The following is a 17,939-nucleotide window of genomic DNA, read 5'->3' on the forward strand; positions in this document are numbered from 1 at the left end:
CATGAGGTTCGTGTTCATTGCACGTTCTACATATCGCTGTAGGCAATCGGTCTTTGGCACTATTCACGACCGAGTAGAGATCTGTACAGATCTCTACAGTAGCCAAAGTAGTCAGGACCGTAATGAGATTGGCGGTAGGGAAAAACAGTCAGACGTTCCACCTGTGACGAAGGGCGAGGTCAAGAAAGCACTAGAAACTATGAAAAGGGGGAAATCAGCTGGAGAGGGTCAGATGACTACAGATTTGCTGAAGGACGGGGGGGGGGGGGGGGGGATATCGTGCTAGAAAAACTGGCCACCCTGTATACGCAGTGCCTGGTGTCATCGACGGTACCGGAACCATGGAAGAATGTAAACATTATCCTCATTCACAAGAAAGGGGACTCTAAGGACCTTAAAAATTACAGACCAATCAGCTTACTGTCTGTTACGTATAAGGTATTTACTAAGGTAATCGCTAATAGAATCAGGACAACCTTAGACTGCAATCAAGCAAAGGATCAAGCAGGGTTTTGGAAACGGTACTCTACTATCGATCATATCCATACCATCAATCAGGTGATAGAAAAATGCTCGGAATTTAACCAGCCCTTATACATAGCATTCATTGATTACGAAAAAGCATTTGACTCAGTTGAAACCTCGGCGGTGATGCAGGCGTTGCGAAATCAGGGGGTAGACGAGCCGTACGTGAAAGTGCTGGAAGATATATATAGTGGCTGCACAGCAACCATAGTTCTGCATAAAGAAAGTAACAAAATTCCCATAAAGAAAGGTGTTAGGCAAGGAGACACAATCTCCCCAGTACTATTCACAGCTTGTTTAGAGGAAGTATTCAGAGACTTGGAATGGGAGCAGTTAGGGATAAGGGTAGATGGAGAATACCTCAGTAATCTGCGATTTGCTGATGACATTGCCTTGCTAAGCAACTCGGGGGATGAATTGCAAATTATGATTGATGACCTAGACAGGAAAAGTAGAAATGTAGGCTTGAAAATAAATATGCAGAAGACTAAGGTAATGTTCAACAGCCTCGGAAAGGAACAGCAGTTTACATTAGGTAGCGAAGTACTGGAAGTCGTAGGCGAATATATCTACTTAGGACAGGTAGTAACCGCAGATCAGGACCATGGAAAAGAAATAACAAGAAGAATAAGATTGGGATGGAGCGCATTTGGCAAGCACTGACAGATTATGACTAGCAGCTTACCGGTATCGCTAAAGAGGAAAGTATATAACAGTTGCATCTTACCTGTACTCACCTATGGGGCTGAAACGTGGAGGCTAACCAAGAGAGTTCTGCTTAAGTTGAGGACAACCCAGAGGGCCATGGAACGAAAAATGGTAGGGGTAACATTAAGAGACAGGAAGCGTGCAGAGTGGGTCAGAGAAATAACTCAGGTTACCGACATTCTAGTGGAAATTAAGAAGAAGAAATGGACGTGGGCAGGACATGTAGTGCGAAGAGAGGATAACCGATGGTCGCTGAGGGTAACAAACTAGATTCCAAGGGAAGGAAAGCGTAGCAGGGGTGGCAGAAAGTTAGGTGGGCGGATGAGATTAAGAAGTTCGCAGGGGTCAAGTGGATGCAGCTAGCACAGAACCGGGTTAAATGGAGAAATATGGGAGAGGCCTTCGCCCTGCAGTGGGTATAATCAGGCTGATGATGATGATGATGATGACGACCGAGTAGCAGCACACCATTCCAGATGTAGGAAAGGAACAACTGCATTGTTGACTGATCGTATTTGCCTATATCGCCAGGCTCTTTTCGAAATTCGGAATGGGCAGTTCCCATTACAAGCCGTAGAGGCTCAGCGGTAAAGACGCCCGGCTACTGAAACGGAGTTCCTGGGTTCAATCCCCAACCTTGGTGATCCCGACTGCAGCGGCCACGTTTCGATCGATGGAGGCGAAATGCGAAGGCGTCCGTGTACTGTGCTACGTCAGTGCGCTTTAAAGATCTCCAGGTAGTGAAACTTATTCCGGAGCCTCCATTACGGCATCACCTTCTGTCTTTCAATCCCATCTTCCCCACTTTCCTTACAGCGCTGTTCAGATATCCACGGATAGGTGTCAGGTACTGCACATTTAATTTCCTATAAACCTACTTATATACACAAATCCACGGCCGTTTCGCATAAATCTCAGGGGAATACTGCATGCATTAATGGCATAAATATGCGGTTTGCGTTGACGGCTTATATATTAAGAAAACGGGTATATCGGCAGACTATATTACGAGTATTGCATTTGCAATGTCTACCGCTGTACAATCTATACATATCAGAGGGTTTCTTTCTGAGCCCTGAAAAATGGCTGCTGAAAGCATTTCTGCTGGGATACCGAAGATCGCATGAGGACGAGATATCTCGTCATAGCTGCGAGATTGCGAACGCTGAGACGCGCAACGAGCCCCGTTACAACGCTTAGAAACAAACTCCCTAGGCTGTATATCTTTGGCAAAGACTGTACATATTGGCCAGAATGTTCCACCAGTGGGCTGGCTATAGGCGCAAATGTGCCACATTCAGCTATGAAGCCAACTTAGGGTACGTATTTCCATCTTTGTATGTGGTGAACTACCAAATTGCGTGCGTTAGGGTATCGCGTTGCAGTTTGTGCAGATGTCTCAGCTCGAAGACGAAGCTATGCTGCACTCTATACCGTGTTGCTAAATTGCAACCAATCAGCTTTACAATCAGGGTGAACATGAATGATATTCGATCCAGATCAATAAATAGTACCCACTATGTAGCTTGACGAATACCTGCTCCAACAACATTGATTCTTGTACATTTGCTCCATGAGATAACGAACCACTTACAGAAGTGATATAAAGATGTGACTGGAATGTTGCAAACATAATGACAAAATTTTACAATGTAAAGAATTCGTTTTGTTATTTTAGTTTCCTCGGTGGAACTCCTTTTTATTAGAAATCAAACTCACAGCGGACTTCTTTTCAATACGAGAATAAGTGGTTAGAAACCTTGATCAACAAACCATTATCGCCAACAGCTGAGAAGGCGATATAGCCAATTTTAGCTGCAAGCATTAAAACCATGTCCCATTTACCTTTCACACACCAGCAGCTGTCGCCAAAATGTAATGCAATTTGGAGGGACGTCTATGGCATCCGCAAAATTTACTCCCATTACTTTGAATTAGAGGCTGCATGACATACACCTCTCGTTACTCAATCCTTTCTAAATAGTTTCGCACACAACATCAAAAGAGTTACGTCGGCACAGGGCTACCTAAGACGATTAAGTATTCCTCCCTCCTGGCCCCATTACGCGCGGTCTTACACAGAACGCAATATAAGCGAGGGGAGAACTCACGGCGTTGGTCGGCTGAGGCCGTAGAAGCGGTGCTCCAACTGGAAAACGAGTGCGCCGTACTTCTTGGCGAGCAGCATGATGTGCGTGGGCGCACTGAGCCACTTGGCCGAGGCCGCACCCTCTCCTCCGAACAGCAGGAATACTGGACCACCAGGCCGGTAGAACTCGTCGCTCACAAAATACCGCTGCGCCATTAAACAAAGGTTCGCAGCATGAAATGCGCCTTGCAGCCTCTGTCTACTCGATGCGGATCGTTTCTGCACGACTTTGTACAGTTCAGTCCAATATTAAAGAGAACACGCGAGCACGTGGCCCGCGTTTCGAATTGAGTGAGCATTCGGAAGAACTCCGCGCATGCGAGACAGGAAATAGCGTGACGTCTGGTGCTGGAGGGGGGGGGGGGGGAGGGATGGGGGGGATGGGGGGTGGGCTGTGATAATGGTGGAGACAGGATATTTTTATATAAAAATGAAGGTAGATGCTTTCTGGTCGTGGGATTAATCATCACTTCTCGAACATGTTACCTGCAGCCGTTGGATATAAAAGGGCTAGCGTGAGTGACACGAACCTTATATGAAATAAAAACAATAGTAACAAAGGACAGCGGAGAGCACAAGCACCTGAACTAGGCAGCCTGCCGATAGAAAGCTGCTTGAAACGAAGGTGTCATGTGCTCACTATGTAGACGGTTTCGGTTTAGCGTTTAAAAGTGCCGTTGATTATAATTTTATCACCATCATTTACATTTGTGTCATCGCCAACTCGAACACTATTCATTCAAGCTCCCATCTTATGTAAGTTACTTCCAATCGTCTATGTATCGTAGTCGACGACAGAGGTTGTAAGTATAACTAGAAAGCTCCTGATAGGATTCCCGAAACCAGTCATTAGATCTTGAGGTGTTGCCCTAAATAATAACTAATAAAATAGCGGCTCAGTAAGCTTCAGTAAATTAACAATCATCGCAGGCCCATTTCCCCTTCTGCTGTGCACTTTCCGAAATAGCATGAAAATTAAAATAATTCATAAAGTTATTATTTAAGTTGCAGTCAGCTTACTTATTGGAACGCTATCTTATCGCTAACATTTAACATATAACGTATGCGTTGTATTATGATAGTAATCTATCACTTAAAGTTAACATTACGCTAGTCCTGCATTTTAAAGGTTAATATCAGTTCAGTTCAGTCGTTCAGTCGTGTCCGACTCTTCGTGACCCTATGGACCATGTCACGCCACGCTTTCCGGTCTCTCACTATCTTCCTAACATCCCATAACTTCATCTGCAGTGCCTCGAGGATGCCATCTAACCATCGCGTTCGCTGCCTACCGCTTCTCCGGCGACCCTCAACCTTTCCCAACATCAAATCTTTCTCCAGCGACTCATCTCTTCTCATCAGATGACCAAAGTAGCTGAGCTTTCACTTTAGAATTTGACCCTCCAATGAGCAGTCAGGGTTTATGGTCGACAATATCGACTGATTTGACCTTCTGGTAGTCCAAGGAACTCTCAAGAGTCTTCGCCAGCACCACAATTCAAACGCGTCAATTCTTCGGCGGTCAGCCTTTTTCACAGTCCAACTCTCGCATCCATACATCACAATTGGAAAGACCATAGCACGAGTTATACGGATCTTGGTTGGCAGACTAATGTCTCTGCTCTTTACTAGGCGGTCAAGGCTAACCATTGCTCTCTTTCCCAGAAGCAGGCGTCTCCTAATTTCATGGCTGCAGTCTCCTTCCGAGGTAATCTTGGAGCCCAAGAAGAGAAAATCTGTCACAGCTTCCACTTCTTGTACATTGATGCTCCAGGACTTGATAGGGCAAGACGCCATGATCTTTGTCTTTTTATTGTTCAGTTTAAGCCCAAACTTCTCACTCTCTTCTTGTACGCGCATCAGAAGTCTCTTGAGTTCCACTTCACTTTCTGCCATTAAAGTGGTATCATCCGCATATCTAAGGTTGTTGATACGTTTTCCAGCAATCTTCACTCCAGCTGCAAGACTCGTCCAGACCGGCCTTCCTTATGATGCACTCTGCATATAGGTTAAATAGGCAGGGCGACAGTATGCAGCCTTGCCTCACTCCTTTCTCGATCGGAAAGCAATCAGTAAGACCATGCCCAGTTCTGACTGTGGCCTCTTGCCCTTCATACAGGTTCCTGAGGAGACAGATGAGGTGAATTGGAACTCCCATCTCTTGGAGAGCTTGCCACAATCTGCTGTGATCTACGCAGTCAAACGCTTTCGCATAATCAATAAAGCAGAAGCAGATGGGTTTCTGGAACTCTCTTGCTTTTTCCATGATCCAGCGAAGGTTGGCAATTTGGTCTCTAGTTCCTCTGCCCTTGCGAAACCCAGCTTGCACGTCCGGAAGCTCCCGATAAAGGTTAATATAGCGCTAACATTAACAAGTAACTTTATATGTTGTATCATAAATATTAGGCTGTCGTTCATGCTGGGCATGGTTTTAACATAATGTTCTAATCTTTAGCATAGTGTTAAAATTATAATTACAACACAGCATTAAAAAAATATTTCAAACACTGTTCCAGAGTTCTTACAGTAAAGGTGCGTTTCAATTAGCAACAGTTCCCAACAGATTGTGCCTGTCATAGATTACATGAAAAATCCCTTACTTTGTTTGAAGCCATTGATTATTACCCATGAATCATTATCATTGACAGAAAACTATTTAATAATGAGTATACTATAAGCTTGTCTTTATAGCTGCCATTCGGATGTGGTTGATTGCTGGTGGGAGAACTTGCGGTACACTGAGAACTCGTGTCGGTCTCGCTATTGGCACAAGTGAAGCGTTGCCTTGCTTCAACAATTGGAGGGTTTGCATGCTCCTGCAAGGTTACTTTATCAGTTTAAAGAAAGCTGTATTTATGTTGTTTAAATATTCATATAAAGCTAGGGCTGGCTTTTTCATTGTTTACTTGTGACATTTCAGATACCTCTGAAAAAAGAAAATTGCGAACAATGTACAAGCGTTTGATCAAATCAAAAAGTAACATCGCCTTTACGTTTCTGTGCTACCACGATTCTTTCCTGAAAATACAATTTTTATTTTTACTTCGGTTTCTTTCTCTGCTTCCTGAACAGATATACTTTCGGACTGTATATATTTTCTTACTGAAGAATATTAAACAGAGTTTGTGTGGGTAATACCGAAAAGAAAAATTCTAGAGGGCGCATTGGACCACTAAAGTGCGATGAGGCGAAAGCTTTTGTTTGAAACGCCGCAAGACAAGACCGGTACGTGCGCGAACTTTCAACTGGTTATTACAAGTACTTCTCTCCTTATATACACACATACAAAGAAAACATGCACAAACACGTGTCAGAAACAAGTTTATAAGTGCAATTCATCAACCCGTAACACCTGAAGCACCGCTTTCCATCACGCTGCCTGTTAATAAGCTTCATATATTATAGGAATTGAACACCACAATTTAATGAATAGTTACGCAAATCATTTCAGCAGTTTCAACTTGTAACTTTGACCTTGAATTTGACTCTTTTCGAAATGAAACTTTAGATTTGACCCCATTTTGACAAGAAAACTGCATCTCTCAAGTTGTTCTTAAGATATGGTAATGAAATCAATGGCTGAAATGATTATACTGTGAATACAGCGGAAAAAAAATTACGAGGGTCTTTAGCGACTAAACCAGTGAAAGGCGAAAGCCTGAGTGCCGCGTTCTGCTATGCAACTGGCACTAATTATTTAGTTGATTAATTGTTTAGGTTGTAAATATTTACTTAAGCTAATAGAAACCAATTTTAGATAATTATTGAATTGCCTAATTAGTTACCCATTGGTAATTAATGAATTCATTATTTAGTAATTGATCATCGATTGACATATGGCCATATGAGGTGCGCATTCGCACATACTGGGTGATGCTCTATGATTGGTCGAAACTTCTATTACGTCATCCCGCCCTCAGCCAATCAGAGCCGCCGCAAAAGCGGGACACATTTGTCCACGACAGCATGAGCCGTTAAAGGCTTTCACCTTAAAGAAGGAGTTCATCGTGTGAGGTCAGGGGGCATTGATGTTTTTCAATGGAAGCAAAAAGGTGAACAGCATGCTTCTGTTGCAAACACTGACGTAGCAGCCTTCTTTGTTCACGCTTCGCGGTAGCGGAATTGTAAACTAAATGACTATAAGGGACCTGTACAACCATTTTGCTTTAGCGTATATTATTCTAAATTCACGAGCAGTATTGAAATGCTAGATGTGTACAGTTTTAAAAACAATGACACACGGCCCAGTACTGTCGTTTCCTGTCTGCCGCGGCTATATATAGTCTATAAAGAAGTGAGGGTTTAACTCCAGTCAAACCAATTAAGACGTGCGAAAGCATTGTTAATTCGGCATGGTTTTGCTTGGCGGTTTAGCAATGAGGACTGCACAGAGCTTTGGCAAAGAGTTGGCAAACGTAAAATGTAAATGTAAAATTGGTTTACGGGCTGAGGCTGAAAAAACTTCATTGTGTATAAGGATGGAGGGATTGAGGGAAGTAGCGCGTGCAGCAGGCCGTGGAGACCTTTGGCGATGCCGGCCCATTCAACGCCTTGCACAGAATGTCCAGGTCATCGACCTTAAAATAGCTTATCCCAAGCTTTTTCAGAAAGCTCAGGCAAAAGTTCTGAGGGTGGCTTATGAACTTTGCACGCCCAGATCATATGGTCGAAGTTGTCTTTATCCCTGCAAAAGCGGCAGAAGGGATTCATATCTTTTTTTATGAATTTTGACATATATTGTTTAGGTTGGGGATGGTCCCGTCTGTAGCTATCTGCATATGACTTTCTGGTGTCTGGTCAGTGTTTTATGGGGTGGTGGGAGTGTTTTATTGTTTTGTAGTGTGCAGTGACTCCGTGGTGTGATATATGACTGGCTCACCGAAGTGTTCCGGTTCCTGATATTGCGCCACTGCTTGGCTGGCTAATTCTCGAGCGCGTTGGCGGACAGCCTCATTTATGCTAGGGTCCATATTAGCTCGATATCTCTCAATAGGTGAGATTTCCTTATTTCTGTGAGTATATTTGAGGCGGGATTGAAAACCATACCTCTAGCAAAGTTGCTGATCGCCAACCTGGAGTCGCTTACTATGGTAGTAGCATTAGTTGTCGTGGCTGTAGGAAGAAGGAAAAGAAAATGTCCGGGCCTGCTACTGGCTCTGTAGCAGATCCACCTCTGCTGCCTCGTGCAGACAGAAGAGAAAATAGAGAAGAAAGAATAGGAAGATGGAGACAAAGACGCGCCGCAACAACAGCCGTCGTCCATCACCGAAACGGTGGCGGGTGCAATGACGGCCTACAACAGATAAAAATTATGTGGCAGGCTAGCCCCCGCCGCAAGCGGCGGTGACCTACCTGTCCCAGCCCCATCAGGGGAGTACCAGGACCCTATTGAGGGACCCTCTCGGTAGTAGCATTAGGAAAAAAAAATAGGAAAAATTCTAGAGCTTTGGACCATTAAAGTGCAATGAGGCGAAAGCCATTATAGCGCGGTGGATTGTAGCCCTCCACTACGGCGCCTCTATCTCACTATCTTCTTTCACTCCCACCTTCCTCCCTTCCTTTACGGCGTGGTACATGTGTCCGCGGAGAATTGTGACAGATAACTGCGCCTTTTCTATCCTGTAAATCAATTTAAAATGCCGCTGATGCCTGCTGTACTAACGCCTCCTAGACATCCAGGTCTGCTTCTGTTTGCTGTGTGGTGCGGTATTTGAGGAAGCGACAAATGAAAGGCGGCGCGTGGACGCCTGGATCGGAAGCCCGGCGGGGTCAGCTTCGTCTGATGACATCACGACCAGTCGTGACGGTACATGGCGTGCCCCTTGTCGAACACAACGAGCATTCCATTGAACGCATCAAAGTTCACGGGCGTTCTATAATTCGTTTACAGGAAATTAAAGACGCAGTATCTGTCACTCGCGGAATCCCGCTATCCTCACGGTAGACAAGGGGAATTATGATGAACGCACTATCTCTATCGAAAGTACTATCTCCCCCCTGCCGACAACCTCTGCCGATAGCTCCTGCTGACAACGATGAGGCATTACAGGCTTTCGCCTTAAAATCGCATGACATCAACCGGAAGTGCTGTAGACGCAAGTCTGCAACACAATTCTGATGCGAAATAAGGGACAACTGGCACCGTATGGATTTCCGCTGGTGATGCTGGCCTTTCAGAGCTTTGGACACAAGGGCACTCGTCGGTTGAGGTGAGGGCAAGCATCATATATGTATTCTTCATTAAATCAATTGTGCTCATGCACTTTCCTTGTCTCGCTTCACGTTCCCAGAGAGAACGTTCGTGCGAATGTCTAGCGTGAATTTTCGTGTAACCCATTAATTGTACATATGTAAATAATCGTGTTCTAAGGACGCCTGTTCAGCGTGCCATCGTCGCCCTCGTCGTTTACGGTGGCTATCATGGTGTCGCGGCGTCACCTGTGAGCGGCCAGCGATCGGCCGCCAAAATTACGGCCGCATAATATTTGACATGGCTTTTTTACTGTCTACTTTTCTTCCCTAACTAGGCCTCACTGCACTTGCCGCACGCCGTCATCTTGAATGCCTCAAATTTAGCTACACTTCAGTCAATTCACTTCTCCTTTCTTCGCTAGATAATTATCTCACACTTTCCAAACCTTCATATATACAAAGAGCTTCCAGGTCCTAAAATCCCCCCCCCCCCCTTCTTTCTTTTTTTCTTTTTGCCCGGACTAACGTATTTAAGTACAGTTTTTACTCATGCCGTTGAAGGAACTGGAACTCTTTACCAGGCTGCATCTGTACACTATTATTAGATGAATCCTTACAAGCCAGTTTGTATTATTGTACGTTTATTTTGTTTATTGTACGTTTATTTTGTTTATTCGTATTGTACCCCACTCCTGCAATAGCCTCACTAAGGTTGCAGTATGCAGTATACAGTGTGTTAGCAATACATGCAGCTAAGCTGCTTGTAAAAAGAAAATGGTAGGGCTTTAACGTACTTAAACTGAGTAGGACGCGCCAAAGCTTTTTTCTGCACAAATGGAACTTGATGGAGACGATGACTTGCAATACATATATCATGAGTATGTGTTGCTGTCTGCACACAAACTGCACGCACTTCGCACGGGGCGATCGACGGTGGCGGTAGCTACGACATTCCGTATACTCTCTTCCTACCAGAAATTATTCTGTTCAAATTCTCTCCGCCCCGCCGGGGTGGTGCAGTGGTAAGACGCCCGACTACTGTGCCGGAGTTCCCGGGATCGAATCCCGGCCTCGGCGGCTGCGTTTCGATGGAGGCGAAACGAAGTGGCGTCCGTGTGCTGTGCGATGTCAGCGCACGTTAAAGATCCCCAGGTGGTCGAAATTGCTCCGTAGCCCTCCACTACGGCCCCCCTTTCTCTCTATCCACTTTCACTCCCACCTTCATCCATTCCCTTATGGCGCGGTTCAGGTGTCCACAGAGCAAGTGTGACAGATACTGCGCTTTTCCCTTTTCATGAACCAACCAACCAACCAACCAACCAACCAACCAATTCTCTCCACTCCGAGGTTATCTTTTTTTGTTTTTGTTTTCCTTGAAAACAATACAGCGAACATATACGTGTTAGACGAATTCGAATTTTCTATAGCATTTATCCGGAGTTTAACCTGGTTGGACACGACGTTTATATATATGTAAACGTTCGCTAGAACGATGATTGTGGTAGGCCAGTTTGAATTACCCGCGCCAGTAGTGCTCGTGGACTGTGACCACTATCTAGTTGGCCAATCAGGAGTTAGTCATGAGCAAGATCGTTGCTTGGCTCTGACAATCGTCTACGAGTGCTTCACACTAATATTTGTCATATATGTGAGGGCGCATGTTCGGTATATCACTCGCGTCCCAGATTATGTCGTCTCTATGCAGGCAAAAGTCACACCCTCTTTAGTGTTTTTCAGTTTAAGCTGCATACTTTCCACGCCACTTTTGCTAGGAACACAGGCGTTCGAGATAAAATGCACGCCGGATACGGCACAAAAGCATGTGCCCCACCTGCTTCCACGTGTCCGTGCTGGCTGGGTTGAAGTGACAGCGGGACTGGGTGAACCACAACTCCTGAGGCTCCTTGGAGGTCAGCCGCAGCTGGCTACGGGGCTCTCCCAGCATGCCGAAGCGACCGCGCGGCCGGCCCCTGTGCATCAGCGGCGTGCGGGCCATGCACGCCGAGGCCACAAGCACGAGCAGCGGTAGAGACCGCAGAAGGACACCCATCGTTTTTGCGTCCGCGCGTTAGGTCTGTCTGTCTAGCTGTACGGAAAGGCGCTGCGTCTGGAACAGACCGCTGAAAAGGCCAGCCGAATTCACCTATCTTCCACCTCCTTTAATCTCTTTGTGCAGGGTCTCCACTGGAGGAAAGCGATAGACGCTTCCTATCAATCGGGGACCGATAAGCGTCGCGTCGCCGCTTGCACTTTTCTGCGAGGTTTCTCCTTTCTTTTTATCTGTCGTATCGTGTTTTTTGTCACAAAGGCAGGCCAAAAAGGAAAATGTCGACGAGGGGTGTTGAAATGACAACAGTACAGTGAATATTCTAGTTACTGTAACAACAGAGCAGCCGACAGCAAAATACCGGTCTTGTCTTGAAATTACTTCTCTGCTGCGTTTCCTGGATAAGGAATTGCTGCAAAAATGCAATATATATACAAAGTGTCCCAGCCCAGTCCCAGTTAGCTTAAGCCAAAGGTCAAAAATGAAAATATTTGAGGTATAGGCCAGGGAAACCAGTTGCATACATCTGTCAGTCGTCTTGCGCACCACACTCAATTCTTATTTTGTAATGAATTACTCGATTAATCTATTATTAATGCGAATGCATTATGTTGGCACCGGAATTGTCCGCAAAATTCTAGAGCACTGTAGCAAAATGTATCGCCAGAAGTTGGTCCTCTCGTGACGCCATCAGTCAATGACCAGATGAGATTTGTAAGTCATGGTATAAAGAGGTGGTGCACCATCAACGAGTCATGTGAAATGAAAGTGCCAAGTCATGCTATTCATGATTCATGAGTTACGAGCCATCATGAGACAAAAAATGAGCAGTGGCTTAGCTCAGCTATAGCTAGGATATACTAGCGGAAGCTCGCTCGGCATCTTTGTCGTTGCGCGTCTTGACGCCACTGCTTGGCGAGACGTTCTTTTCGCTCTTGTTGCGTCTCGGACGCACACTTAGGCTTTCGTGCTTCAGTTTTACGCTTTCGGGCATCTTCACGCCAAGCAATGATTCCCGGGTCGCCCGACGCAGCTCCTCGTAGTCCCAGAAGATGCTGTTCACTGTACGAGCGCTCAATGCCCGCCTCATTCATGGTGCATCTGACAAGCAAGTGCACCCGCTAAAGCTATATATATATAATGTTCAGCTGCGCAGTTAGTCACGTGATCATACGGAGTGAGACGCGATGAAAGAGGCTCGGCGCAGCGGAGGGGACATGCCATACAGTTAATACAACCAAGAGCGAAGCGGCGGCGGCACTCCCCACGTAAGCTCTATTCACTCCTTAAGCATTATAGCCATGATGGTACTTCACGCATGGTAGCCAGCACTTTCCAGACAAGTTTTGGGCCAGACCTAGCGCAAGTTACGGCGTACCAACCTGGCAAAGTTGGCAAAACGGGGAGTTTATATTATGGGCGACATACCTGGAACACTTTGGTGGAGCTACAGATGAAACAGGGAAGATGCTGGGAGCATTCTGTGAGGCTCAAGATCTCGTAATAGTAAACACAGGAGTTAAATATGAGGGCAAATAACGTGGGAAAGAACTGACACTTCACTACTCGCTATTGCAATGTCGCAGAAACTGTACGACAGGTTAGAGAGAATGGAAATTAATGAAGACAGTATGAGAAAGCTTGGGAAGTGATCACAAAGGTATTAAAATCAGGTTTAGGAGGGCAGCAAGAGCAATGGAAGGGAAAGGGCGGAAAGACAACCATAACTTTAGCAAAGATGTGCACAGTTGCAGGAAGTGGCAAATCACATAGCAGACAGTATCCAAGCAACCAAATATGGAGTGGACATATGATCTCACCTAGTAGGTGTCATGAAGAGCTAGAGAGGGGCCAAATGAAGCAGGGAAGAAAACACTTGCCGACGCTTGCGTTACTTCCTAATGCGAAATTTGAGCGCAGCTAACATGCTCTTTCCCCTTTTCGATAGACTGAGGCAAAGGTTTCAAGCAAGACATGTATGCACAATTACAGACAACTTTTTTCATTTTTCACACATATTCCTTCAAGAAACTTTCCTCTAACAGTTCTTTGTCATGAAGGAAGCTTTGGGGTCGGAGAGATGAAGAGAGCAATTAAGTTATCGGGAGGAAGCGCGTGGGGCCATAGGAACGTTGCGCGGTGAAGAGATAGCAGCGACTGATGGATGCAGCTAACGCCGCTAGCGGGTCAAAACAACGTGGCTCTGCGTTTCGGCTTGGGATGCACGCACCAGGATCCGCTGATAGCAAGCCGGCGCTTCGGCAACCGGAGAACTCGGAGAACTGATCGATTGATTTTTAGCAAGGGAAAGGCGCGGTAACTGCCTCACTTGTTTTCTGTGGACACCGCAACCGCGCCGTAAGGGAAGGGAGGAAGGTGGGAGTGAAAGTGGAAAGACAGAAAAAGGAGCCGTAATGGAGGGCTACGGAGTAATTTCGACCACCTGGGGATCTTTAACGTGCGCTGACATCGCACAGCACACGAACGCCTCTTCGTTTCGCCTCCATCGAAACGCAGCCGCCGAGGTCGGGTTCGAACCCGGGTACTCCGACGCAGTAGTCGGGCGTCTTACCACTGCACCACCCCGGCTTTTTATTTTTTTTCCTTTATTGCATGAATTGGTACAAATACACCAGTAAAAGATCGTGGTTGCCATGCCCCTTGGCTGACAACCGTGTCTAATGGACTTTCATTACCACAAGTTCGCCCATCAGACTCAAGACCTCCTCCGCAGCGTCTTGCTGCTTCAAAATTTCGTTTAGTTTATACACACTTGTTCAACAAAATAATCACATACAGATCGTGCATCGACATCACAGTTTCTATAAGCCATCCTACTCCTCCAAATACTGCGAAGGCCCAATAGCATGATGAGGTCATACTGAAAATCATCATTAACAGTTGCCAAGTGCCGAATTCCACGTGGCGCCAATGGCAGGTCTTTTTTAATCGTCCTTTGTAACACATCCCAGTAAAACACCTCATTCCAACAATCCAGGAACACGTGCTCAACTGTTTCAGGTTTCCTACATAGTAGACAGTTTGAGCCCCAAGGTACAAAAAGGCCCTTTTCTTCCATCCATGTTTTGACTGGGAGGGTTCCTGTAAGCAATTTAAAAAAGAAAGTTTTTACGCCCGGTGCAACAGTCATGTTTTTAACTCGCTTGAGCACGTCTTTCCCTGGGCCTTCACAGTATAATGTTCTGTACAATGGAGCTGGGAACAATTGTGAAATAAGATCCTTGTACAGCCGCTTAGGTGGTACCGTCGCTAAATACTCTACAGATTACTGCACGCGCAAAAACCTGAACGACCACACCACTTCTTGCAGGAAGCGTGACACAGTGTATCCCCGAGTAGTGCATGAACGAGACTATAAACTCTGGAATTGCACTGGATAGCATGATTTGCATGAAGGTTCTCAGGAATGCATCTTTTTGGTCACGTAGGAAACAAAACCTTAAAACCATCTGCCGCACATATAGATGCATTAGAGACAACATTAGGTCTTTGCATTAGGTGGATGGAGAGATGCATTAGGTCTTTAACTCGCCGAAAGAGATTATATCTCTGCTAATTCGTTCCCAGTTGGACGACCAAATGAAGACCGCAAATACACTGGAACCTTTGCATATTGATTCGAGCACAATATAATACTTGAAGTAAATACATTATTCTTGCCACCAAAAAGGTATTGCATACAGTCGCACGGGCGAAAATAGATAGGTTACGTCCCATCCATTCTTTCGTCCTTTCCCGTATTTCTTCCGCTTTTTCATTCCAGTAATTCGTATTTTCCCCGTATTTGTACAATGGGACTCCCAAATAAACTCCGGGCTTTGTAGCCCACCTTACTCCACAGAAAATTTCTGGTTCCTCTTCCCATTTCTCGTGCCAGACTCCGAGGCTTTTTTTTTTTTTTAAATTAACAGCACTACCAATCTGCCTGCAATACCTTTGTGTTACTTTCAAAGCTTCCGAAACGCTTTCGCGGTCTTCACAAGAAAGCGCCACATCATCCGCGTATGCCAATATTTTCACTTCACATACTCCCAGCTTAAAACGTAAAATGTATTCATTAGCAGTTACCATTCTACACAATGGTTCCAAATATACAGCAAAGAGGAGAGGAGACAGTGGACATCCCTGCCGCAGAGATGCTCTTACATCAATTCTTTCAGATAACACTTTGTTAATCATAAGGCGTGTAGAACACATGCATAAGCCATTTTAACTCCTTTCAATACAACGGCACCAACACCAATATGTTCCAACAAACAGTACAATATTTCATGAGACACACGACCAAATGCTTTTTCAAAATCAACTTGAACCATGGCCACTCTCCTGTTTAGAGCATCGCAGCACTCGAACACACTACGCGCTAGATGAACATTATTAAATATGCTTCTGGTCTTTATTCCACATGTTTGATGAGGTCCAACAATATATTTTATAATGTATTGCAATCTCTTAGCTAACACCTTCATCGGAATTTTATAATCAACATTTGTTAACGTGATCGGTCTATAGCTTGTAACTTTTAAAAGCATGTCTGGCTCATCAGTCTTGGGAACCAAGACCGTATGCGCGTTGCTAAACGACGGTGGCAGATAACCCACATCAAAGCACTCCTTGAAAAGCCTATAGAGCATGATAGATAACTCACTTTTAAGGGTCTTGTAAAAGGCCGCACTCAAACCATCTGGTCCCAGGGACTTTCCGACATTCAATTCATCAATGGATTTTTCTATTTCCTCCACACTTATTTCGTTCTCTAACTCTTCAATAACTTCTTTGCCTCAATACGCCACCCCGGCGGGGTGGAGGCACAGGATTATATCAGGAACATCCTTCTTTTGCTCTGCAAATGTAGCCTCTATTATGTTCCAGGCACATGATTATATCAGGAACATAATAGAGGCTACATCTGCAGAGCAAGGAAAGGACACACAGGGAAGATATGAAAACATTGAAGGAAACAGGGCAGAAGAGGAGGAATGGAGAGAGACAACTGCAAAAGAATGGGACAGAACAGAAAGGAAGGTACCCACAGGAACTGCCTTATGGCCTGATGGCATACTCATGAGAGATTAGCATGCTAGGCCAAAAAGCAAATCGAAACTGCGACACCTGATTGAACAAAGAAGAGAAGAGGAAGAGGCACCAAAAAGACTGGAAATTGAGCAGGATAAGTTTAGTTTGTAAGGGTAAGAGAAGTAAAGACTTTAAATCTTACTGACCAGTTACAGTAACCTCAGTCATATATAGACTGGCAATGCCATTTATTAAGAATAGGAGGAGAAAAGGAAGGCGGAAGGCAAGGATGTTAACCAGAAAAATTGAATTCCGGTTGGCTACCCTGCACTGGGGAAGGGGAATGGGGGATTAAAGGGGGAGAGTAGAAGAGGATAGGAGGTGAGAAAGTCACAGTCTGTCAATTAGGCTAGTCTCTTAAAAAGCGAAGAAGTGCCTTGCAGGCTTTGAGCGCAGATGACTTTTGTGGCCATGGTCCCAATTTATCTTCCCTTCCGTTAAGGGGTGAGCGTCCAGACGATCCAATGAAGTACGCAGCATATGTCGTTCAGTTGCAAAAACAGGGCAATCACAAAGGAGGTGCTTAATCGTTTCATCAACTCCACATCGTTCACAAGCAGGGCTGTCAGCCATCTCGATCAGGAAGGCGTATTTGTTTGCGAATGCAACACCAAGCCATAGGCGGCAAAGTAACGTTGTTTCACGACGTGTTGTGTGGCGGGGAATGCGCAGGCGTACTCCGGGGTCCAATGCCTTGAGGCGACGGTTGGAGAACTCTCCGGTGTTCCAAGCTGAATGTGTCAGCTCCACAGCCAAACAGCGAGCCCGCTCGCTGCGTCAGCTCTCGTTAACGGAATTTGGACTGGAAGTCCGTCTTCGTGGGCAGAACGGGCATCGTCGTCCGCCTGGTTATTTCCTGCAATTCCACAGTGTCCTGGCAACCACTGGTAGATTATGTCGTGGCCTTTGGATATTGCAGAGTGGTGCAGCGTCCGGATCTCTGCAATTAGTTGTTCATTTGAGCCGTGGCGTAGTGCCGCTTGCATGTCTGAAGCGCTGTTTTGGAGTCAGTGAAAACTGACCGTTCTTGGGGAAGTTCCTGGCTGATGTATTCGACTGCAGCCTGTAGGGCAGCTAGTTCCGCGCCAGTCGAAGAGGTGAGATGTGTAGTATTTAGCTTTATCAAGACGGACCTTGCCGGTACTACCACAGACCCCGCGGAGCTGGCTGACGTAACTGAGCTATCCGTGTACACATGTATTCGGCGATTGTGCTTAGAGT

At 45.5% G+C, this 17,939-nt stretch overlaps 1 protein-coding gene across 1 annotated transcript in view; it reads right to left on the minus strand.

Annotated features, from left to right (window-relative positions):
• LOC146199524 (putative serine protease K12H4.7) overlaps positions 1-11,732 on the minus strand; it is a 56,711-nt gene extending 44,979 nt beyond the window's left edge. Inside the window, exons 1-2 of the mRNA XM_084595031.1 lie at positions 11,406-11,732; positions 3,345-3,529 (exon numbers count right to left, since the gene is read on the minus strand). Coding sequence (XP_084451157.1) covers positions 3,345-3,529; positions 11,406-11,624 — 404 coding nt within the window. The 5' untranslated portion in view covers positions 11,625-11,732. The remainder of the gene's footprint in view (positions 1-3,344; positions 3,530-11,405) is intronic.
• Between the last annotated feature and the right edge of the window lie 6,207 nt (positions 11,733-17,939).

The sequence above is a fragment of the Amblyomma maculatum genome, chromosome 2 (genome assembly GCF_055883805.1).
Source record: "Amblyomma maculatum isolate TAMU_Amacu chromosome 2, ASM5588380v1, whole genome shotgun sequence".
Lineage (NCBI taxonomy): Eukaryota > Metazoa > Arthropoda > Arachnida > Ixodida > Ixodidae > Amblyomma > Amblyomma maculatum.